Raw genomic sequence first — 26,453 nt, forward strand, 5'->3', positions numbered from 1 at the left:
ACACATTCTATTATGCTTTTTCCTTTCTTTTTTTTTTTGTAAAAAAAATGTTATTTGAGCGGACATGATTTCTTATGCTCTGACTTATGTTATTATCTCTCTATTACTTTTTGTACTTTGATTACTCTATTTTATCTATGTCGCTTTCGTTATTTGCGTTATTCGTTATTTGCTTTCCCATATCGCTTTGAACTTCTTGCCTTATCTGACCTCTTTTTATGCTTCTTTTGAGCCGAGGATCTCCCGGAAACAACCGTCCTACCTTGGTAGGAGTAAGGTCTGCGTACACTTTACCCTTTCCAGACCCCATGTTGTGAGATTTCACTGGATTGTTGTTGTTGTATAATGACTAAGTTCCTAATTTTACGTTGATTTAAGTAAATCAAATTCTACTATACTGATCCAGAATTACCACACATGAGTCCGCCTTTAGTTCTTCTTTTATATTGTATACAGTATACCTAAAAATAGATGTCCACCTTTTTATTTAATTTGAAAAATCAAAAGATAATTTATCACTTAATTATAATCATTTATCAAAATATAAAATTTATTATTATATTCAAAAAATGATATACTTCTTAAATAACGTGTCAAGTCAGTCAATATTACACGGATAATAATGGACATAAGGAGAATTTCTCATGGACCATTCTTGCTTGAGGAGAATATAATTGACTAACGTAAAAGAAAATTAAAGCTAAAGTATTGATAATGATTTGATGCTGAAAAAGTAAAAGTAAAAACAATTGGTACGTTTGCGTAGATGTAAAATTGTGCAATAAGTGAATTGTCTGGTGGTCACTTGGCAATTAATAAATACTCAATACTATCTGAGAGGGTAGATGTACTCTCAAACCCCGACATATTCCAAGCTCTCATTTATTGAAGATCGAATGGGTGCTATATATACACATCTCAGGGTAAAAATTTGTTCCTTATTTACATCAAATAAATACATAATATATATTTATATGTAATTTATAACACTTAAAATATAATTAATTTAATATGTATTTCTAATTTTACTAAATTATTTAATTATAGTAAATGTATATAATTTAACGTAAATATCTGATACAAATAAATATTTATTTAATTATGTAATAACTGTTTAAAAAATGTTATTCCCGAACATCAACGGAAATAATGCCTTCTGTCGGACGTAGCTCTACATGCTGATTATTGGTCATTTCAGTTTAGTTAGTTGATATATATAAATAAATAAATAAATAAATAAATAAATAAATATCCATTAGAATTATGTATCGGTTGAAGAGTCTGCATCTACCAAATTAACACTACTCTTTGGACTTTATTAAATACGATACATATTAGTCTCTCTCTTTCCTCCGCCCCCCCCCCCCCCTCTTCCCTCCCCCACCTTTTTTTTTTTGAGTTCTCGTTAGTGTTGATATATGTTTTTTGGAGCTCAATTAATTTAAATTCATGTTGAAAATCTTATTTTCAGTTAAAAATGAATGAATTTCTACGATTTTACCACTCCCTTCTTCCTTAACATGGTTCACAAGTGATCTCTATGGTATATTCTAATGAAGTCTGTTTGGAATAATTATATGTTCGTAACTCATGATTTGATTAATAATTAAAATTTTGGGAGATTACTTTCGGTGGTAGTTAGAGATATTTAGTCCGTGTGCATTGCACATCCAGAATAAAGGTTACGTCTATTAGTTAAATACTGTATACGTACTTTGTGATATATAGTAAAACTGAAGTATATATTCATATGGTACATCACTATTCATTGCTTATTATACCCCCAATGAAAATAAAAATGAAGGTTCATCAGTATTTCATGATCCAAGAAAAAAGATACTTAATACAGTGGACTGATACAGGAATCTTTCCATTTTTACACAATATGCATGAATATGTATAGCTATTATATGCTTGTCTAATGTCTACTGGATATTATATTGTTCACTTTTTTCGAGTTATAGATATTTGATAGATCCAAATTCAACATGGTGAGTAGATAAGGAGAAGACTATCGAGAAAAAGGAAATCAAGAAAATAGATTAGGAGAAGAGACATACAAATAATGTAAATTAACAAACTAATTTGGAATAACTATTTTTAGTGACATAAACAACTAATATGAAACGAAGAGAGTGCTATATTATATCGTTAAAATAGTCCAATTTTCATGGGATACTAGAGTACATTAGCAAGCTTATTGGATTTTTTTGTTTAATCGTTTTGTATTCTAATCACTAATTAACATTGCTAGAAACTTCTTTTTCCATTTGGTATAGAAAGGTCATTACTAAAAAAAGCCACTAGTTTCTTAGCACTGAATTTTCCATATGAACAATGTTGGCTAATCTCCTAAATCGAGACAAGAAAAAACAGTAATGTTAAAAATTAGAAAATTTTCTACAATTTCAGTGAAGAATTGTTTTCTACAGTGCAGAGAGCTAGTTCAGCGGGAAATGAGTGAGAAAAATCATGATCTATAACACAATTGTTTTACTAATTCATGATGGAAAAAAAAAATTGTTTCTAGTAACGGATTGCTTTTTGAAACAACTAATTAGTCCCGACAAAATGAACCCATATTTTGGTAACCCGCTCAATCTGCCAATATTTTAATGGGTTGGGTGAGTAATTTTTTACATGGGTAAAATATGGGTTTAAACTCATATTTAACCCATAGAAATATGGGTATTTATGAGTTAAATATGAGATAGTCAAATGGGTTAAGCTTTTAACTTTTATTCACTCAAGATTCATTATAAGTGTGTTTGGACCTCACACCTCAACTTTTCACCCTAACTCAAATTTCGAGTACCGATTCTAGATACTAATTCAAAATCTAACTCTTGATTCTCGATTTGGGACCCGACTCCCGACCTCAATTCGAGACCCTACTATTGAGTTTCAAGTTGGGTTGGAGTCAAGTTCCGGTTTAGATGTCTGGTCTCGGGTCATGATTCAAGGTTGGATCTAAGGTCGGGTGTCAGACTCGGGTTTTGAACCGAGAGTCGAGGTCGGGTCCCATACCAGGTGTCGGATTCGGATCCCAGATCGATCATCGAGATCGGGTGTCAAAATTGTATGTTGGGTCGAATCCCGATTCAAAAATCAAGTCTCGAGTTGGATGTGGGGGTCTATAATCAATATTTTTGACAGACCCTTAGGTCTTGATCAACCCAATTTCGAGCACCAATCTAGTTTTTGGCTGATTAATTAACTTTGGGATTTCAAATGTAAGCAAAATCCTTCAATTTGCAAAAACACGATTAATTAAAACAAAAATCGAAAGCAAACAAAAATAATGAAATGGAAACAAGGGAAAGTTAGATGCTAGCCACAATTTCATCACAACATGTTTGTTACACATATAGACTCCTTATTGCATACGAAATTCAATAAGGTAGTCACTTAAGAGAAAACAACGTACTCACTACAATAATTAATTAATTAAGATGAAATCAAATCAGAAATTGATTAAGTCTAGGGTGTCTTAACACACCTAATATTACAATTACAATTACAATTAATTATTTTAATATAGCTTGTACCACTCTATTTCTCTTGAGACATTCCCTTAAGAAAGTCCCTTGCTCCAAGGCCTATCACTTTTGCCTCTGATCTCTTCATAATCCTTAGTCTTTTGCATGATTCACTGAACATTCTGCAAAATCAAACTTCAATTAATACTAAACTTCTTTATAGTTTTACTAACACAATAAAATGTTGAGTGTGCTAAACGAAAACGTGACAAAAATATATATATGAATTGCTGTAAATGGAATATGGTTGACTAAAAAGCCGTGTGAGATGAAGACTTATGAGCATTACAAATGGACGGGTGTGGGATAAATTGTAACGGTCATGTCCATATATAAAGCGGCCGGTTTGAATTGAATTTTGACTTATTTTTATAATTGTAATTTAAAATCAAGTGTTTATATACTAGCTGAAATTGGGCAAGCTCATGTAACTTAAGTTGAACCAAACTTTTAGTTAACTAACTCATATTTTGCCCAAATCGATCCACCAATGAATACATGCTACGCTTAAATTTGAACAAATTAAACGAGTTATATTATATAAGCTAAATTTGTCACCCTCTAACAAGATGGGGTATGGATGATCTTTAACTTAATTGATCTTGATTTTTTTCTTCTTATTCATCACAGTAGGACTTCTCCAAACACATAATTAACTTAATTTTAATTAATTAATGAAGGTTCAATTAGATTAATCATGCATGTTTTTATAAGTTCTAAGATAGGGAGAGAGGGAAGTGAAAAAACTTACTGCCATGGAACATCGCCGACAAGCATCCAATCACCATCTTTGTCTTCATAGATCGGAACGAACTCTAACTTGTCCGCATCCTCCAATGCTTCTCCTGTTGACAAATATTATTAATTAAATACAAATTTAACATAAAACACGAGTAATTAAATAATTTAACAATTCATAATTTTTGAAGATGGAAGGATCGGTAACATGCTCTATATAAGTTCATTGATTATGTTTAGTACAGTTTAAGAAATCAAACATACACTTCTCAATAAGTAAGTTTTTTCGAAGAGAGGTTTTACCTACTTAAAGCTGCAGTCAAAAATGTGATGGCTAGCTCATCTATATTTCAACTAATTGTGCTAAATGTGTTTAGTTAAATATCACAAGAGCAATCATGAAAACTTATATCTATATTTCCCGGACTAAAAGCTTGAATTTATCTTTAATTTACCATTAAATTAATGAATTAAGAAAAATTAATTAATACTAACCAATTCCATAGCAATCAAAGAGCTTCTCAAGAGCCATAACAAGTTCATCATAACCCTTATGAGTGCTCAAATCAACTTTCCTCAGAAATGGTGCACCATCCATTCTAACTTTAACGTACATTTTATTCGATCTGCCGTCACGTCCGTTAAAGCTGCTCTTTTTCCGGTAAGCACACACCGGCGGCCACCCTACAACTTCATTCTTGTTCTGACACTTGTAATTATTAGCCTCACCACCATCAACAACGTTAACGTTAACATTAACGTTGTTGCTGCTGTTCCGGTCACTAGTAGTAATTTCCGAATACACCCTTTTCTTCTCCTTTTTCTCCAATATTCCCCCTGGAAGACCCAATCTTAGCTCAGTAATTTCCAATTCTGTTGCCATTTGATGTGCAAAACGTACACTTAGCTTCTTCTTTTGCGTTTTGAAGAGTGGAAAATATGATGAAAAACTGAGTGGTTTATTAGTATATATATGTAGAAATTAAATAATTGAGAAGACAAGGAAGGAGCAATGGCAGGTAAACTAAACTTAATGGTCGGTCACATGAGATACAAAGGTAGGGAAATATGTATAATATATATGTTAGGTACCTAAACCACTAATAATTTTTGGAGATTTACTTGTGACCGTTTGATATTGTTAACAGAAGACATGCCATGTGATATCCCTGATTTAAGTGTTCCCAATCTGTTTGTAGTATATGTACTATGTAGACACATTAATATACGCGTGCACATAAATTTACATACTATTATTTCGAGTATGGATTAACTTTCGAGATATGGATAAGATCTATGTACATATTTGTCTCTTTAGATCTTATTTATAGGCTAATACTGGGTATGTTGTTGTTTTACTAGCTGATGCTACACCCATTGACTGAGCTAGATACTGATTAAGTCGAATCGATTTTGGTAATATTTTATATTTATTTTAAGAAATTCATTCAATATGTATAAATTATAAATTCAGAACTAACTTAGAACTAAAATTCCAACATAAGCTTCAAATTCTGATTCCACCTCTAGCTACAGCCGACAGGTATCATTTAATTGGACGAGAACTTTTTTCGAACCAATATCAAATGGGAGGGTATAATATAATTATTCTATTTTCACTAGTTAAGGGGCAAAACTAATCCTTTTGCCAAAACTAATACAGTAAAATTAAGTGCTGATTTTATAATTAAATTATAAAGTTATGTATTTGAATCACATTTGTCAATAAAGAGACCACGAATAGACATATTTCTCTCGAAAAAGAAGTGAAAACTGATAGTTTACGTAAAAAGAATATTATAAAAAAAGAAAAAAAGGTTTCTAATATAATTTTTTGTTACAAGGACCATTAATTTGTTGAGGAACATATCCCATTATAATAGGGTATATATATATTATATATTGATATTTGGTTCTTGTAGAGAAGGATAATTTGTGCGGGATATAAAAACACCCCAAACATGATAATTATATATAATAAGCACCATGTTAATAAAAGAACATATATAATTCTCATATTATAGACAATCAGTTTATATCACATGAACAAGAAGACAATTATATGCTATACCCTGAGAATATTTTGCAATATTGGGACAGAAAAATCTTACGTTGAATCCCTTGGAAATGCATAAATATAATTTCTGTCTAGTCAATTATTTTCCAATTATAGTTGGTCTTAATTCTATCAAATAAATTCAACATTTTAAGTAGAAATTCTCTTCCATGTGCACGTATCTTACAAATGATACGACTGACTATTATTCAACTCCAATATCATGTAAATCCAACAATTATGAATCAACTAACAAAGTTTACTTAATTCACATTGCTGTCTTTTCAAAAAATCCAATCTTTAATTTGGGTAGTTATGAACTAAAACATGTTAGTTGACGTACGTTTATTCATGACTTCATGTCGGTTGCAAGTTGCAACTATAATGTCGAATTGACCATCCTCTCATTCAAGTGGTAAAATGTTTTGCTCTATATCCAAATATTGATAGGGACGAATTTAGAGTTTAAGTTATGGGTTTGATCGAACTAAATATAGCTTTATTTAAGAACCTATCTCGTAAGCAAAAAGTATTACAATGTAGAAAATCATAATTTTAAAATATTGAATCTACTTTTAAGTACTTACATTGCGGGGAATTGAAACTTTTATTGCAATTTCATCTAAATATTTAAGTACTTTAGAGTTATTGTACTTTGATTTATTTTTGTATATACAGATCTTCAATCCAAGCCCTCACTATTCATTTGATTTTTTTTTCTTTCAACTCAATAATGTAGAATAGTTTCTTAAGCGGGTGGGAAAATATATATATGCAACCGATCTCACCTGCACCCACCCTACTAACTTGTTGAATTGTATAACTATCCCATCCAAAGCGAGTGCAAGAGGGGGAATTAATTAAATAAATTGACTTTTCTTTATTTTAATTTTACATCATTCTGATATTCCTAATATTTTTGTGATAAATAAAAACCAAATGGAAGAAAAAAAGAAAAAGAAAAAGCAAAAGGAAGAAAGAGTTAAAAAAGTTGAAGGTTTAGACCAATTACAATTCATCATTAGTTTGTCTGACTTTGATTGATGATCGACTAGTATAATCTGAATCATTTGTTAAAGCCTTCAATCATTTTTGATAATAGCTAGTATAATTTGAATCATTTGTCGAATCCAATCAAGATGCTGTAGAGAAGAAATCAATATATATCGAGAAACAAAATAATAAGGCTTAATCGCATTGTCTGCAGGATAGTGTTTCTCCCCAACCGAGCATATGTTTCTTTAGGATTGGACAATGAAATGAAACTACAAATAGGGCACCCCACACGTGACAAAGAGTTTGTCCCCAACACATTGACCCAATTGTCATAAAAAAAAATTATTGATTACTACTTTAGACAAACGTACCCACTAATCCATCGTATGCACCCCCTATTACTCTCACAACTAAAATTATTTCCCCATTCAAATGAAACATAAAATAGCAAAACACACAGCCTTAAGTGGACTCATATTGGGTAAAATACAGCTAGCTAGCTCCCCTCGACGAAACTTACCCTCTCCTTCCAATTTCAACTCACACCTTCCATCAGTTTATGCAACTAGATTTGGGTTGTGACTCTATTATTATTGTAATTAGAGAGAGCATAAAAAAATACTTTTTGATTTGTTTCAATTTACTTTGCTTGATTCAGAGTATATGATGGTCAAACTAACTTATGTTCATTCAGACATAAAAGCTTCAAAAAATTTGAAATAAAATTTATATATTTAAAAACTATATACGCACATATATAAAAAGTGAAAATAGAACGTGTCGTCTAATTAATTTATGTTTTAGTATTTAAATATTAAGATAACTTAGGATTAGTTATATTAGTATGATCGGGATTGTAGAATTCAATCCCAATCTAAATAGAGAAGACAAGATATATATAATGAAGTCATTTTCTCTAGTACTGTAAGTCACAATAGTAATTAACAATTCAAAATATATCCAAAGTATTTGACAAACTCATGATTAAAGAAAAAATTATTAGAGTGTCATCGAAATAGTAACAAGACAAATAAATTAAAACCGAGCGAGTAAATAAAAGATAGTTCCATATAAAGACGACCCTGGCCCCAATCACGTGATTGCATGCCTGTACTCATCATATTGATTATGTTGTATTGCCATGCATTCAAAATCAAACAAGTTTCTGGAATTGTGGAGGTTGGAGTTGTGGCTGAAGAAGAAGAGCTTTCCGTGCGTTCCGCTCTACCATTTAATTAAAAGTGAAACTTTGTGGCATACAATTAAAGTTTGGGGCAGAAATATTTAGTTCATTCATGAAGCTTCTTGCTAGGTGGAAAAATCAAGAGTAACAAAAATAACATTTCATTTTCACTGAATACATACAATATTGTCCACATGTGAATTTGTAGAAGACTCTTGAACAAGTGTCGTGCAAAATAGTAATTTGTAAGTTGTCTAATGCATATTGTCCGTTCAAAAATTTGTCACTTTTCTTAGTCTGATGACTAATACTAATAAGAAGGGGAATCCAAAAAAATATAAATTGCAACTACTTGAATAAAGAAAAAAAATATCAAAATAATGACCTCTGATTTTTTTCAAAAACCTTGTAAATGTCATTATTTAGTTGGATGAAAATTATTTGCTTTTTATTAAAGGAAAACTATATATTGTATAACCATCCATCAAGATAATAGCCATTAAATATATAAAATTTGATATATTATCGTATGATATACATAAAATATAGTGTGTATTTTTTGTTTATTTGACTAGGCGGATGTAATTAGTTTGGCCGATCGGTTAATATGTGAAGTTTTCTAAGCTTCTTACTGAGCTTCTTACATCTAAGCTCAGTATAGAGAAGAAGATGAATATTGAGAGAGGTTAGAGTAGAGAGAGTAGAGCGAGTAGAGAGAGTAGAGAGAGTAGAGAGAGGAAGATATTTTCATTATTGAGGCTTCTGTGAAGGAATGCCCTAATCCTTATTCCCTTGATTACATATACATGTATATATATACACAGTTACTTAGACTAACAAACTAACTAATTGGTAGTTAGTTTGTTTAAGCAAGACAGATGGAATTGACCATAATACCCCTACTTCAAACTAATTTCCTAACTAGTCTTTACATCTCAACACTCCCCTTCAAGCTAGGAGGTGCAAAGATGTTCAAAGCTCCTAGCTTGGACAAAAGATGCTCATGCTGAACCCTTGACAGCCCTTTAGTTAACAAATCTGCAGGTTGTTCTTGAGTTGGTAAGTAACTTACCTTTATCAGGCCTTGCTGCAGTTTTTCTCTGATAAAATGGCAATCTATCTCTATGTGCTTTGTTCTTTCGTGATATACTGGATTTGCTGCAATCTGAATTGCAGCTTTGCTATCACTATACATTTGAACAGGCAGCTCAACATCTGCATCTACTTCTTTCAACATACCCAGCAGCCATACAAGTTCTGATACAGTCGAGGCCATACTTCTATATTCAGCTTCAGCTGAGCTCCTTGATACTGTGGTTTGTTTCTTTGCCTTCCATGAGACCAGAGACTTTCCCATCTTGATCATGAACCCTGTGACTGACTTCCTGGTTAGTGGGCAAGCAGCCCAATCTGCATCACAAAATGCAGTGACCTGCCTATCTGACTGACTGGACAATAATATACCTTGTCCAGGTTGTTTCTTCAAGTATTTGACAATCCTTAGTGCAGCCTCCATATGGGATCTTTTTGGTTGATTTAGAAACTGACTCAGTGTCTGAGTACTGAAGGAGATGTCTGGCCTTGTCATATTGAGGTACAGTAGCTTACCTATAAGTTTCTGATATGCAGCTTGATCTACCAAAGGATCTTCTGATTCTTCCAGCTTCTTGTTCACATGTGTCTATGGGAGTTCCTGCTGGTTTGGCTGCAGATAGTCCTACCTCAGATATAAGTTCAAGGGTATACTTCCTTTGATGCATGAGTACACCTTCTGTGGTTCTTGCAAACTCAATTCCTAGGAAGTATTTGAGCTCCCCCAAGTCTTTCATTTTGAAGGCTCTTTGTAGAGCCTGCTTTGTGTCTTCTATCAGTTTAAGGCTGCTACCAGTTATTAACATGTCATCTACATATACAAGGACAATTACAATACCTTCTGCTGACTTGTTAATGAACAAGGAGTAATCATATTGACTTTGTTTGAACTCAAGAGAGGTTAGAGCTTCAGTGAGTTTGTGATTCCACTGCCTTGGAGCCTGCTTGAGCCCATAAAGGGACTTTGTTAGTCTACACACCTTCTCCCCTTGACTGACAAATCCCTGAGGAAGCTGCATATATATTTCATCCTCAAGGTCCCCATGGAGGAAGGCATTGAAGACATCCATTTGATGGATGTGCCAATTCTTAGAGACAGCAATGGAGAGAATGGCTCTGACAGTGACCATTTTCACAACAGGAGAGAAGGTCTCCTTGTAATCAATTCCTTCCTGTTGGCTGTAACCTTTTGCAACTAACCTTGCTTTGAACCTCTCTATTTCTCCTGTGGATTTGTACTTGACCTTGTATATCCATCTACAGCCAATAGGTCTTTTTCCTGCAGGTAATGAAGTGATCTCCCAGGTGTTGTTGCTTTCTAAGGCCTGGATCTCAGTCTGCATAGCTTCAACCCATCTGGGATCTTTGATTGCTTCAGCATAGCTTGTGGGTTCTATCACAGAGGATGTAGCTGCAATAAAACACTGATGAGATGGTGAAAGATGTGAATAGGCTACATAGTTGGACAGGGGATATTGAACATCCTGTTTGGCAGTCAGAGAAACAAAATCTTTCAGCCAAATGGGAGGCTGTTTGGATCTGACAGATCTTCTAGTGATAGTTGGTTCAGCTACCTCAGAGCCACCTGCATCAGTGGGTGGTTGTGTAGGCACCCAGTGTTGCTCATCACCTCTTGGATGCACACATGTATCCTCTGCTGATAGAACAGGTGGAGCAGTACCTGAAACTATGAATGGAGGCATTTGATGGAGTTGTGAAGCTATATTACCTAGACTTTGTAGGTTGTCTACAAACAACTGTGGAGATGTAGAATTATCATTCTTGGAGAATGGAAATATGTCTTCTCTAAATTGAACATCCCTGCTGACAAAAAATGAGCTATTGTGCAAATCAAACAAGATATAGCCTTTTTGTACTTCAGAATATCCCATGTGAACTGCTGATTTTGATCTGGGCATAAGCTTGTCATGTTCAGTGAGGTTCTTGGCTAGAGCTAGACAACCAAGTGTTCTCAAATGAGATAAACCTGGTTTTCTACCATACAACCTTTCATAGGGAGTGTTAAACTCAAGCACAGTACTAGGAGTTCTGTTTATTAGATAAGCAGCAGCCAGCACACAGTGACCCCAAAATTTGATAGGTATTTTAGCTTGAAATCTGAGGGCTCTGGTTACTTCTAGTAGGTGTCTATGTTTCCTCTCAGCCACACCATTTTGTTGAGGAGTGTATGGACATGACCTTTGATGTATAATGCCCAGTGATTTAAACATACTATCACATACTGAGTTAACAAACTCAGTACCATTATCAGATCTTAGAACTTTAACCACCTTCCCAAACTGATTCTTAGTATACTTTAGAAAGAGGTTAAGAGACACACACACATCTGACTTGTGCTTAAGTAAGAATAGCCAAGTCATTCTTGAAAAATCATCAACAATTGTAAGGAAATACTTGTTACCATCAAAGGTAGGTGTATTATAAGGACCCCAAAGATCAACATGAATCAACTCAAAACAGCTACTGCTTTTGATGATGCTGGAAGAAAATACAGGTCTAGTTTGCTTGGCAAATGGACACACTAAGCACTCAGACACCTTACACATACTAACTTTATTCATATTGAATATCTTGGCAAGTACAGCTGAAGATACATGTCCTAGCCTTTTATGCCATAGCTCCATATTGGATTCCTTGTTTGTTGACTGACCAGCATCTACAGAGTTGGCAGAAACTTGAGTCTTACTTGCAATATCTTGATTTAATTTGCTCCATAGCAGATATAAGCCACCCTCTTCTCTACCAACTTCCTTCACCTTCCCAGTGTAGAGCTCCTGGAAAACACAGAAATCAGGGAAGAAAGAGACTGAACACCCTAACTCCTTGGTTATTTTGCTAACAGACATTAAGTTGTACTTGAATCCCGGAACATGGAACACATTAGTGATCAGACTTCTAGATGGTAGACTACAAGATCCAATGTGAGTTACTTGAGTTGTATCACCATTTGGTAAACACACATCCTTCGAAGAGTCAAGTTTAAGTACAGACTCTTTTAGCAGCATCTCCATCTTAGACACCATATGGTTTGTTGCACCTGTATCCACAATCCACACATCACTATTTTCAGTTACAAACAAGGCCTTACCTGCATTGTTTGCCTTATTGCAATCAGGTACATTGGCTCTTGATCCTGACTGTTGATTCATCATCATAAGAATCTGCTCATACTGATCTTTTGTGAATGTACACCCCTGCAGTAGTTGCTTGACCTCTTTCTGAGCTGTCTTGTTAGAGGTAGATGCTGATAGTTTGTTTTCATTGTGCTGTCCTGTGCTGTTTCTATCCCATATTGCTTCACTATTCACATTTGTGTTCAAACCATAAGAAAAACTAGCCTGACCTGACTGCTGTAGTTGGTTAGTGTCTGCATGAACCATGTTTGCACTCTGAACCTTCCTTTTGGACTTGAAATCTGGGGGGTATCCCACCACCTTATAGCAGGACTCTTTTGTGTGGCCTCTACACTTACAGAACTCACAGATTAAGAATGTATTTTTCTTAAACCTGTTATTAACACCTGAACCATTTCCAACTCTAGAGTACATGGCTATTGAATCAGAATTTGATGAATAAAGCCCCAAATTGTTGATGCCTGTCACCACAGACTTCTGACTTTCATCTCCTACTATCATAGCATATGCTTGATTGATAGTAGGTAAAGGATCTATCATGAGAATCTGACTCCTAGCTTGATGATATGTGTCGTTCAACCCCATTAGGAACTGATACAACTTTTGTCTATTCATGTGGACCAGAAATCCTCTGGATTTCTCACAATTACAACATGGTGAAGGCACTAACACTTCAAACTCATCCCACAGTGCCTTCAGCCTCGTATAATATGTTGAAACAGACGCTGTTCCTTGTTGTAAAGTAGCTATTTCTTTGTGTAAACTGTAGGTTCTAGATCCATCAACCCTGTCAAACCTCTCTTGCAAGTCAGACCACACACTTGAAGCATTTGACGCAAATGCAATTCCACTAAGTAGGCTCTTTGTTACTGAGTTCATAAGCCATGATAATACAATCGCATTTACCCTTTCCCATTGGCCCCATAACTCTTCACTATACATTTCTTTTCTGCATGTACCATCCACAAGACCTAACTTGTTTCTTCCTAGCAAGGCTAGTTTTATTGATCGATTCCACAAGGTATAGTTTTCAATGCCTTGCAACTGGAACGATATGATGCTGATACCACTTACATCCGTGGGACTAAGGAATAATGGATGATTATAGTCAATACTTTGTCCATTATTACCTGCCGAGTTTGATGAACCTGATGCAGCCACTCGTTGAGCTGAATCTGTGGCTTCGCCTGTCATCCTTTTGTCCTTTTAGCTCTTTGTTGCGGAAATTAGTTTGGGCTTCGATGAAGCTTCAATGAAGCTCAGATCTGTAAAAAAAACTTAGCTAGAACCTTGATTTTTCGATTGAATCCTTGACTCTGAATTTTCCGAGTCTTTGACTCAACTTTCTGAACTCAACTTTCTGAGCTTCTTACTGCGATCAAGCTCTGATACCATGAAGTTTTCTAAGCTTCTTACTGAGCTTCTTACATCTAAGCTCAGTATAGAGAAGAAGATGAATATTGAGAGAGGTTAGAGTAGAGAGAGTAGAGCGAGTAGAGAGAGTAGAGAGAGTAGAGAGAGGAAGATATTTTCATTATTGAGGCTTCTGTGAAGGAATGCCCTAATCCTTATTCCCTTGATTACATATACATGTATATATATACACAGTTACTTAGACTAACAAACTAACTAATTGGTAGTTAGTTTGTTTAAGCAAGACAGATGGAATTGACCATAATACCCCTACTTCAAACTAATTTCCTAACTAGTCTTTACATCTCAACAATATGCAAACTGTGTGGCCGGAAACACAAAAAAAATACACTAATTTGCAGGCTAATTCACTGCGTCTAGTATCTACTTTTAATGATTGTGGAATCAATTATATTTTTGAATTTACAAAATATATAAAGAACTGTATAGTAAAAATGCAGTCCCTTTCAGGATGAAAAGAGTATATGATTTCCAGATGAAGAGACATTCTCTACAATGATAAAGAAACATGTACATTTAAGAACCACGGAAATTGAAAACGGGCAGTACGACAGCACCTATGTACTCCCTTAGTTTGAATTTATTTGTCTGGTTTGACTTGATAAGAAGTTTAAAAAAAGTAAAAAATATTTTTAAATCTTTTGATTTTTATTTAAAGATACATAAAATGTATCAAAATGTACTTTAATCTTGTGCTTTTAAACATGTTACATGAAAAATTAGAATTAAAGAATTGCCGAAAAAAATATTAATAAAAAAAAATAAGATAAACAAATTAAAACACCGAAAATACATAACTTTTCTTACAAGTACATTAGCGTTGGCAGTTTTTGCTATTGTTACTTGTCTTTGTTAAATTTCAATGTTGATGGTAATTTTTAAATTAACCATTTGTTAGCTCAAACAAAACTATTTATATACGTTAGTCAAAAAAAATAAGGAAAAGGTTCTGCCCATAACGTATTAGAATTGATTCAGAAATGCCCTCCTTTCACTTATTGGATCAAAAATGCCCTTAATTATTAGAAATGGTTCAAAAAAAACCTTTCTTCCAGATCAAAAATGCTCTTAACCTATTAGAAATGGTTCAAATTTGCTCTCCTTCAACCTAAAAGTATGTTTATCAACTAATATGCCCGCATTTCGTGTGATCTTAATATATTTTATCAATAAATATAATATATTTATAACATCAAAATATTTTTAAAAATCCTACTTAGCCTTCAAATTTGAATAAATTAAAACTCAACTTTTTTATTCATTTTACTTCTATTAGCATCTTAATTATATATTTTTTCCATTGTCTAACAATTTTAGTCTTTTAAAACTACTGAATCTTTTGTATAAAATTATGTTAAATGATGTTGTATTTACACTCAAAAAAAAAATCAACAAAAATTATCTTTCTATGGGCATACATAATGAAATTCCTCTTCTTCGTGACTAAGTCAATGTTTTTAACAACATACATTCAGGTTAATTCACAAGTTAGTTCAAATATTTTATTTAAAGCAAATACTTTTATTAGGTAAGACAAACAAGCAAGAAATTTTTTTAAAAAATACAAATAAAAAACTAAATAATTGTTAAAATAAATATTGACATATATAATTAGAATTAGTAAATTTTTGAGTCATTTTTAATATGTTAAGGGAATTTTTTTTATCTTGAACTATTTCCAATAAGTTAAGGGCATTTTTGATTCAATAGGTGGAAGAAGGACATTTTTGAACCATTTATAATACGTTAAGGGCATTTTTTACCCAATAGGTGGAAGGAAGGTCAAATTTGATCCAATAGGTGGAAGGAGGGCAAATCTGAATCATTTCTAATACGTTAAGGACATTTTTGAATCTTTTTCCCAATATTATCGACTATCTTTTTTGGTAAAGTAACTATTTAGGCATAATACATAAATAAGATCATAAACTTGCCTTCAAATTTTAAATCTGACCTTTAACTTTCACAATACACAAGTAGACACTTTAACTATCCAACACTTGAATAAAAAAACACTCAAGTACCACCTGACAAAACACATGTTCGACACTCAATTCACGCGTGTCAAGAGTAAGTTTCAAGGCCCAAAACAGTAAAAAAAAAAGTGAGGAAATGACAATTATACCCTTAATGAATCCCTTTTATATATATCATTGTATATTAAATTTTTAAATATAAAAATACGTGTAAAATCTTTAATTAGTTGGCAGTCACTGAGTGCCTCAATAATTCACGTAGGAATTGTATATCATGCATTTTGAATGTGAGAATCGAGTATTTTTTTGTTTAATTGTTGGATAGTTAAAATGCCTACTTGTACACTTTGAAAATTAAAGGTCAGACTTAAAATTTGAAACCAAATTTAGGATCCTATTTATGTATTATGCCAACTATTTATGTCAATTTCCCTTATGAGACTAAATTAACTAGACTAGCTGCCAAATAGGGCTTGAGGTAGGAACCGTTCGTTCATAATTAGATGGAGGGCTGAAAGAATCGGGTGGGCCTAAGTAAAATGGGCCAAGGCGCAGGAGTGTACGTACGGACAGAAATGATTCAAATGGGCCGTCTTTGTAGTCTAGCTGGACCTGACACCAGATGGGCCCATTGGGCCTCCCTATACTTGAGGTTTAACGGGGGGAAAAAAAACGGGAAAATACACAAAATAGACCCTAAAGGCTAAAACTAAACTAATTACACGAAATTGCCCCCTCCCATAATAATTCCCGGATTGTCCTTTTCTATAATATTTCGAGTAATGATAAACTTATTAAGAAAAAAAAAACTCAGGTTCTACCTATGATTTATTTATTTGATTCGGCGATGACATGAATTAAGCTTAAATAGAGAAGCGAGAATTTATATAACCAATCATAACTTGTTTGAGATTGAGGCATAATTGTTTAGAATCGAATATTCCTGTTCCTTGCTCAAGTTAAGCAGTGCTTATGAAGAAATGACAAAAAAGTAGACATTAGGTAATAGCAATTAGTAGGAAATAAAGAAGGATAATAAGGAGAAAAAAACTCAAGCAAAAATCCTCTATTGTTGTAATTGAATTGCAATGCATCTGCTAAGAGAGTTGATCATCTGTATTCAGTTCTTCTCTATTTATATGAAGTTGGGGCCTAAAGATTCAAGAATTGAAAACAATTTCTTATGTAAAGGATAATAGAATTCCTAGTACAAGCAAAAGGAAATTAAAAGTACTGAGAAAATAGTAGGGTCATTCAAAAACACCGGATGATCAAAGAAGGTCATGGACCAAGGACTTCTTGAGGAAACTGTTCACCTTGGCCTTCGAATTTGCAAAACGTTGCATGATCTTTTCGTTTTCACAATGTGCAATGCCAAGCTCAACCTCTTTTTTGTGGATTCTTTCTTGCAAAGTGACCAATTCTTCCTTCAATCCTTCCAGTTCTTTCTTGTTTGTCTCCATCTCTATAAGGTTCCTGATTTTTGCCTCCTTCAGTTTACAACTGTCCTGGACAAGTTGCTTGGCCTGAAAGATATCATTCAGTCTTCGATGGAGCCACCCGACATCTACTTTGGCAGCCTCAAGATCTTTAACTTCAGCAAGCATAGATTGGAGCTCTGAGGAGGTTATGCTTAGGATATCTGTTGCCTCCAATTTGTTATAGATGTCGCAAACAAACTCCAGGAGCGATGAAGAAAAATTAACTGAAGAGAAAGAGCTATTCATTGCAATATCTCCGTACTTAAGGAAGATCTTCTGGAGTACAGGTGCTGCTTCCTTCTTAACTCTATACCTATCCACCATGGCTGACAGGTGACCAGGTTTTGATTCAACCTCATCAGCAGCAGAAGAATAATCAGTCATCAGTGCACCTATCCTTGTGAAGTTGAGACTCATGGATTTTGTTGGAAGGGCACCAGTCTGGTCACTTCTGGTTTCTGGTTTTGTTGCATTACCATTTGACACCACATCAGTCTTCCTTGGTGTTGCATTTTTCTCATCCACAACTTCAGGGAAAGGAGGAGTCGTTTGAGTGTGTTGCCCCGGTTCTGATTTTCCTCACCTACGACACCGCGGTTAGTTAGAACAGACTGATGTTTAAGCCCTGCATGTGCGGACTCAACAACCTTTCGTTTTGTTGCATGAGAAATTCCAGTGGTAAGATGAGCAGGAAAAGTCACAAATAGCACATGAAGGATACGTCGACTGTAGAATAAGAAATGAAGATTAGACTGTTACTAAATGAAAAGTTTACATCGTAAGTCATTCCAACTTCATTAAAAAACACTGCTAAGAAAAGGTTCAATGATATAAAGACTAAAGATAAATACTCATGCTGGACACCGAACTATATATATTCCCACTTTGACATGTGTAAGTTTATGTAAACAATAGAATAGTTCGGAGCAAACATGCTAACGAAAAACGAAATAAGACCACAAATATCTTTTTCATTACAGATAATGGCTTTTAATGATTAATCTTAAAACACAATTACCTGCTTATAGGAAAGAGCATATCCCTTAAAGAACACATAACTATGTTTTTATTAATTTACAGAACATGAACTAAAACATGATGAATTCAGGCTGCTTTGTCCTGTTCCTCTCAATTTTTTTCCCTTCTCAACTATCAAAGCAGAGTGAATAGTAACCTATGCAATCAGCCAATCAAGCTTATTTGAGCATTTATGTAATGTTCCACTGGCCGAAACTCACCTGAAACCTTTATTCCCTAGCAAACAACATGTCTCATATCCATTCTCAGTTTTTCAGTTCAGGAATATTTTGAACAAGTCTTGCAATTTTAGCCCCATCACTCTAGTACAGAGCATATATCTTTAACACATTTAAGATAATGTAACATGCAATACAACCTTAAGTCATTAGGGTTTAGATAGTACAAGCCCTTTGTTACCAACCAAAAAAAAAAAAAGAGAGGATATGATCAGAAAAATGTAGAGGTGAAGAGTTTACTGGAGGTGGCAATAGAAGAGCTGAACCAGAGGCTAGTTTGGGTTCTTGTTTCATCCTCATCACTTTTTCACCCCTTAGAGAAGCTACTGCTTCTTGCTGTTGAGATTCTTGAGAAGGAGTGGCCCCTTCAACACTTAAAATTTTTTGGGCTTGATCTTTTCTTGGTCTCCTTCTCTTCCTCATTTTCTGTCTTCAACACTACTTTCTTTTTCTTATTTTTCTTCAAAGTTGAAATGTTTTTTCTCTCTCTCTCTCTCTGTCACTCAACAAGCAGCTCCATGAGCTTGGAAAAATGATACTGCAGAGTACCCTGGCTCTGCAAGAGGAATTGTGTATTCTGCAGCCAAGAAAGATGTTACACGTGTCTATTGCCTGTAATCAGGACGTGTGTCATTGATAAAAAGTTTGTTAAGGATGGGAAATTTAATGGAATGTTGTAGCCATGTTCAAAATGTTAGTTTATTATGAATTTGCATGCAGTATTCAGAAGTTTGACATATGATAAATATATAAACTTCAACTGAGGGGAAGAATGATGGGGAATCTTGGTTTATGGGAGACACAAGTTAAAAAATAATTAAAGAAATGTAGAAAAGGAAAACACCAATAATAATAATTCATGAATTAGCCTATTCCAGTTAGGGTGGGTAGGTCTAAGTACCACACTATACATATAGACGCAGACCCCACTATGTGCAACTCTCTCGCATAAAGACTACTAAATCCATCCCGGGCCCTTTCTTCCACTTCTCCTCTCCAATCCTCGATCAAATTTGCGTTCCCCAAGCACTATGAAATGGGGGTCTTTCCTTCGCCTATCGTATGTATTGGGTTGGCTTTGCCTCGAACCGTGCCTAAAATTCAAAGGTTGATTACATTTTCCGATTATTTTGAGTAACACTCCACAAATTCTTATAGTAAAAAAGTCGAAGCCAAGAGAAATTAAAAGTACAGAAGAAAGACCATTCATAAGGTCCCTATCAAGACAGATAATCATAAACACTAAGTTGATCAAAGAAGGTCATGGACTAAGGACCTTTGAACTGACAAAGAAGTGGTGGCACAGGCACAGCAGCAGAAGTGAGAAATCAAGGGCCTCTGTATTTCAGAAAACAAGAATGACATTAATTGATTATGAAGTGCTTGGTTGTAGTTATTAACTACACATAAAAAATTTGAAAATGAAAAGAGTAGAAGCAACAACATTCCTTGCTCAAGGTCAGCAATGGATACTCTGGATACAACAAAAGAGTAGACATAATTAGATGATTAGCAGGAAATAAAGAAGGATAAAGAGAAAAGAATTCAAGTAATTAACATTAATTATCTTAATTGAATTGCAATGCAGCTTCAAAGAGATTTTCTACATCTCTGTTCATTCCACTCCGCAATGACAAATAAAACTAGTCATTCTGTTTCTGTTTCTCTCCACGTTGTGGGATTTCACTGGGTCGTTGTTGTTGTTATTCTGTTTCTGTTTCTGTTTCTGTTTTTCTGCAACTCATATGCAGTTAGGGGCCATTGATTCAATGGTTGAACATAACAATTTGTATATTATAGGATAACAGAACTCCTTAGTTAGGATTAAAAATTAGTGAAAATGACCACCCATAGGGTCCTATCCAAGACAGAACAACTACAAACACCGGGCTGCTCAAAGAAGGTCATGGACCAAGGACTTCCTGAGGAAACTGTTCACCTTGGACTTTAAATCTGCAAAGTTCTGCATGATTTTTTCATTCTCAGAACGTGCAATGCCAAACTCATCCTCTTTCTTGTGGATTCTATGTTGCAAAACGCGGCATGTTGCAATGCAAGCGGCCAACTCTTCCTTTAATCCTTCCAGTTCTTTCTTGTTAGTCTCCATCACTACAAGGTTCCTGGTTTTTGCCTCCTTCAGTTTGCAGCTGTCCTGTAGAAGTTGCTTGGCCTGAGAGATATCATTCAACCTTTGACTGAGCCACCCAACATCTATTTTGGCAGCCTCGAGGTCTCTAACTTCAGCAAGCATGGACTGGATCTCCTTGGAGGTTATACTTAGGAAATCTGTTTCCTCCAATTTCTTATAGATGTCACAAACAAACTCCATGAGTGATGAAGAAAAATTCAGTGAAGAGAAAGAGCTATTCATTGCAATATCTCCGTACTTCAGGAAGATCTTCTGGAGGACGGGTACTGCTTCCTCTTTAACTCTATACCCATCCACCATGACTGACATGGGACCAGGTCTTGATTCAACTTCATCAGTATCAGAAGAATAATCATTCATTAGTGCAGCTATCCTTGTGAGGTTAAGACTCATGGATTTCGTTGGAAGCGCACCACTCTGGTCGCTTCTGATTTCGGCTTCTGTGGCATTAGCATTTAACACCACACCAGCCTTACTTACTGTTGCATTGTTCTCAATTACAACTTCAGGGAAAGGTGTTGTTTGAGCGTGTTGCCCTTGTTTCTGATTTTCCACACCCAAGACACTACAGTTAGTTAGAACAGATTGATGTACAAGTTCTGCGTGCACGGAGTCATCAAGTGTTTCTTTTGTTGCTATAGAAATTCCAGTGGTAAGATGAGCAGGTAAGTCAGAAGTAGCACATGGAGGATATGACGCCTGTAGAATAAGAAACAAAGTCTAGACTGTTAATAAATGAAAAGTATACATTGTAAGCCATTCTAACTTCATTAAAAGGGACTACAGAAAAATGTTAAACGGTCTAAAGATTAAAGATAAATACTCTTCTTCATTTAAGGAATCTCTGTGCATTGTGACAGTTGTTGCTGGTTTAAGTGCTGGAGACCAATTTTTAATGCAATTTGACCAAAAGGATGTAAGTCAATAGTCTCTGATTTATGGATGAAAATGGCTAATCTTATGCTTGGCAGGTCGTCAGTTGCATTTTTTCCAAGTTAGTTTTGGGGACTGTAAAATGTAAATTTACTCCCTTCTTTTACAGCATTAGTGCAAGGGAATTGTGGATATCACTGAAGTAACTGGCTTATGCCAACATTAAAAATACGTTACTCATCACCAGCCCTAATTTACAGTCGTGCCCAAAGTTATATACTCCAGCTTTGGCATGTCGGAAAATGAACTACATTTCTCTTTCTTCCATAAAAAATTTAGAAGGAATATGTTTGACTAGGATGCTGTGCCGCAGAAGGGTCCCAAGCAAAGATGACATCTTTTCAGTTAAGACATATTACTCTCTATCTAGATTAATGGAGGAAGAACAAATCTCTCAATGGAAGATGATCTGGAGATCCAAAGCACCTTTCGGGGCAGCATGCTTCAATGGATAGCCTCTCATAAGGCTTTTCTTACTCATGATAATATGCAGAAGAAAGAAATCAAGCTGGCATATGTCATTATGTTTGAGAAGTATAGTTTCTATTCCTAAGCATATCAGGGGTGAAATGGACTATGCCAGAATCAGTTAAAGCAGTTTCGGGTAGCTGGCAAGGACAGAAAGTGAAAAAGGAGGAAAAGAAACCTTGGGAGATCATTCCATCTAGTATTTATTTGGATAATCTGGACGGTGATACACAAGTGTACACACCAAAAATATTTAATGTTTTAAGTTAGCTGTTTGCAGATATTGAATCTTTGGTTTAATATTTCCTTGGATTGTGGTATATACACTAGTGTATTACAGACTCTCTAAGTTGAAAAGTATTCTGTAAATTATTTACATATTTAGCACCTTCTTGGTGCTACTGTTAATGAAATTTCACTCTTACTTATCAACGGAGTTTGAAAAAGATTCAATGGAGTACCTTAACATGTCGAATTGGAGACCTTGGTGTTGTAGTAATAGACTCACACCGACCAAGGATTACCCTCAAAGACTTACGAGTTTGATACCTGGGATGGGAAGGTGAGGCTTCTAGTGGCGCAAAACCCTGTCAAAACAAAAAGGAATATGCAGCTACCAAATAAGCAGCTTTCTAGTAAGCGAAATTGACCTGAACAGACAGAATGTGTAGGTTTATGTACACTACAGAATAGTTCAGAGAAAACATACAACAACAACAACAATCCAGTGAAATCCCACAATGTGGGGTATGGGGAGGGTAAGGTGTACGCAGACCTGACTCCTACCAAGGTTGGACGGCTGTTTCTGAAAGACTCTCGGCTCAATAAAAAGCATAAAAAGAAGTCAGATAAGACTAGGAAGTTCAAAGCGATACGAGAAAGTAAATAACGAAAGTGACACAGATAAAATAGAGTAATCGAAGTACAGAAAGTAATAGATAATAACAGAAATCAGAGCACAAGAAATTATAGTGTGCTAATGCGCCTACTAATAAAGAAGAATAACGAGACTATGTACTAGCCTTCTACCCTAATGTGGTCCTCCACACCCTCCTATCTAAGGTCATGTCCTCGGTAAGCTGTAACTGCGCCATCTCCTGTATAATCACCTCTCCCCAATATTTCTTCGGCCTACCCCTGCCTCTTCTGAAACCATCAATGGCCAACCTCTCACACCTCCGTACTGGGGCATCTGTGTCTCTCATTTTCACATGCCCAAACCATCTTAGTCGCATTTCCCGCATCTTGTCTTCCACCGAGGCCACTCCTACCTTGTCCCGAATAGCCTCATTTCTAATCCTGTCGCTCCTGGTATGTCCACACATCCATCTCAACATTCTCATCTCGGCAACTTTCATCTTTTGAATGTGAGAGACCTTAATTGGCCAATACTCCGCCCCATATAACATAACCGGTCTAACCACCACTTTGTAGAACTTGCCCTTAAGTTGTGGTGGCACCTTCTTGTCGCATAACACATCGGAAGCGAGCCTCTATTTCATCCACCCTGCCCCAATACGATGTGTGACATCGTCGTCAATCTCCCCGTTGCCTTGCATGATAGACGCAAGGTATTTGAAACTACTTTTCTTTTGGATGGCCTGGTCGCCAAGCTTAACTTCCGCGCCAACCTCCTGAGGTGTCTCACTGAACTTGCACTCTAAGTACTCCGTCTTAGTCCTACTCAGCTTAAACCCTTTAGAGTCTAAGGTATGTCTCCAATCCTCTAGCTTAATGTTAACTCCGCTACAAATTTCATCGATCAGGACTATGTTGTCCGCGAAAAGCATACACCATGGCACCTCACCTTGAATTTGTCGTGTCAATCCATCCATCACCAAGACAAATAAAAACGGACTAAGAGTTGATCCTTGATGCAACCCCATCACAACTGGGAAGTGCTCTGAGTCCCCTCCTACTGTCCTTACCCTGATTTTTGCCCCCTCATACATGTCCTTGATCACCTTAATGTACGCCACAGGTACACCTTTAGCCTCCAAACATCTCCATAGTACCTCTCGTGGAACTTTATCGTAAGCCTTTTCTAGGTCAATGAATACCATATGCAAGTCCCTCTTCCTCTCCTTATACTGCTCCACCAGTCTCCTCATAAGATGAATGATTTCTGTAGTTGAGCGTCCCGACATAAATTCAAACTGGTTCTCTGAAATAGGCATGCCTCTTTTCACCCTCATCTCCATCACTCTTTCCCACACTTTCATAGTATGACTTAGAAGCTTGATACCTCTATAGTTGTTGCAGCACTGGATATCCCCTTGTTTTTGTATAGAGGGATCATTATGCTCGACCTCCATTCTTTGGGCATCGTTTCCATCTTAAAGATGACATTAAATAACCTAGTCAACCACTTCAAACCTACCGAGCTCGCGCTCTTTCAAAATTCCACAGGAATTTCGTCAGGTCCGGTCGCCCTTCTCCAGCGCATCCTACGAACAGCTACCTTAACCTCCTCGACCGTAATACTTCTGCAACACCCAAAATCGTGACGCCTCTCTGTATGTTCCAAATCTCCCAACATAATCTCTCTATCCCCTTCTTCATTCAGGAGTTTAGGGAAGTATGACTGTCATCTCCGTTTAATGAGGATCTCTTCTGCCAATACTTTTCCATTCTCGTCCTTAATGCACTTCACTTGATCCACATCGCGTGCCCTTCTCTCCCGCGCCCTGCCTAGCCATAGTTCAAAGCAAACATGCTAAACGAAAAACAAAATAAGACCACAAATATCTTTTGCATTACAGAAAATGACTTCTAATGATTAATCTTAAAACACCATTACCTGCCTAAAGGAAAGAGCATATCCCTTCAAGAATACATAACTATATTTTTTATTAATTGACAGAACATAAACTAAACATGATGCATTCAGGTTGCTTTGTCCTGTTCCTCTCAAATTCCCCCCTATCCTTCTCAACTATCAAAGCAGAGTGAATATATAACCTATGCAAACAGCCAATCATACTTATTTGAGCATTTATGTAATGACCCACTGGCCAAAACTCACCTGAATCGTTTATTCCGTAGCAAACAACATGTCTTATATCCATTCTCTAACTTAAGAAAAATTTTGAACAAGTCTAGTAGAGAGCATAAATCTTTTAACGCATTTAAGATAATGTAACATGCATTTCTTAACACAGCAAAAACAAAACAAAAAATGATTGTCAAGAAAACGAGAAGAGAGTAAACAAGCGAGTGAAGCAAAAAGAAAAAGCAACTATCTTCAAGTCATAGGATTTAGAGATTACAAGACCATTCTTTTTATTTTTTTCTGAACCAACAAAAAAAAACATATGATCAAACAAATGTAGAGGTGAAGACTTTACTGGAGGTGGCAATAGAAGAGCTGAACCAGCAGCTAGTTTGGGTTCTTGTTTCATCATCAACACTCTTCCACTCCTTAGAGAAGCCACTGCTTCTTGCTGTTGAGATTCTTGAAAAGTGGTTCCTTCATCACTAGTATTTTTTTGTGTTTCATCTTTTCTTGGTCTCCTTCTCTTCCCCATTTTCTCTTCAAAGTTGAATTCTTTTTCTCTCTCACACACGCAACAAGCAGCTACTGAGCTTTGCTAAAAAGGATTCTGCAGAGTACTCGGCTCTGCAACACCATTCTGCAGCCAAGAAAGATGTTACACATGTCTGTAAAACAATTGTCCTTTCAATGTTGATTGATTTTGCCTCCACTTTTATTCCCAAGATTGAGTATGACAGTTTTCAAAAATATTTGTCATTTTAATATAATACTCCTACTTAGTAAAATGTTGTAGAGATGGAAAAGAAAATGTGATGGAGATATTCAGTGGTCTATCTTACTCTGCTTATGAATTTGCATAGCATAGGTTTTCTTTTGAGAACATAATCAAGAAGAACGACGAGTTCATCAAAAGTAATCTCTCTATTCTGCAAATTTCACTTGTGAAACTATATTGAAAATGTTGTTATTACCAAACGAATGACCAACTATTATGGCCAAAAG

The 26,453-nt window shown here is 35.4% G+C and overlaps 2 protein-coding genes and 1 pseudogene across 2 annotated transcripts; all 3 read right to left on the reverse strand.

Moving 5' to 3' along the window:
* Positions 1–3,447: 3,447 nt before the first annotated feature.
* Positions 3,448–5,244, reverse strand: LOC129895457 (auxin-induced protein IAA6-like). The gene is made up of 3 exons (XM_055971178.1): positions 4,773–5,244; positions 4,291–4,384; positions 3,448–3,661 (listed from the first exon to the last, which is right to left on the reverse strand). Exons 1-3 carry the CDS (start codon positions 5,158–5,160, stop codon positions 3,553–3,555), a joined length of 591 nt encoding a protein of 196 aa, XP_055827153.1. The 5' UTR covers positions 5,161–5,244; the 3' UTR covers positions 3,448–3,552.
* Positions 5,245–17,324: 12,080 nt separating this feature from the next.
* Positions 17,325–19,401, reverse strand: LOC129896405 (uncharacterized; annotated as a pseudogene).
* Positions 19,402–19,689: 288 nt separating this feature from the next.
* LOC129893816 (uncharacterized) lies at positions 19,690–26,373 on the reverse strand. The gene is made up of 4 exons (XM_055969219.1): positions 25,804–26,373; positions 22,918–23,043; positions 20,183–21,754; positions 19,690–20,000 (listed from the first exon to the last, which is right to left on the reverse strand). The coding sequence occupies exons 1-3, from the start codon at positions 25,981–25,983 to the stop codon at positions 20,801–20,803; spliced, it is 1,260 nt and encodes a 419-aa protein (XP_055825194.1). The 5' UTR covers positions 25,984–26,373; the 3' UTR covers positions 19,690–20,000; positions 20,183–20,800.
* Positions 26,374–26,453: the final 80 nt, after the last annotated feature.

The sequence above is a fragment of the Solanum dulcamara genome, chromosome 7 (genome assembly GCF_947179165.1).
Source record: "Solanum dulcamara chromosome 7, daSolDulc1.2, whole genome shotgun sequence".
Classification (NCBI taxonomy): Eukaryota; Viridiplantae; Streptophyta; class Magnoliopsida; order Solanales; family Solanaceae; genus Solanum; species Solanum dulcamara.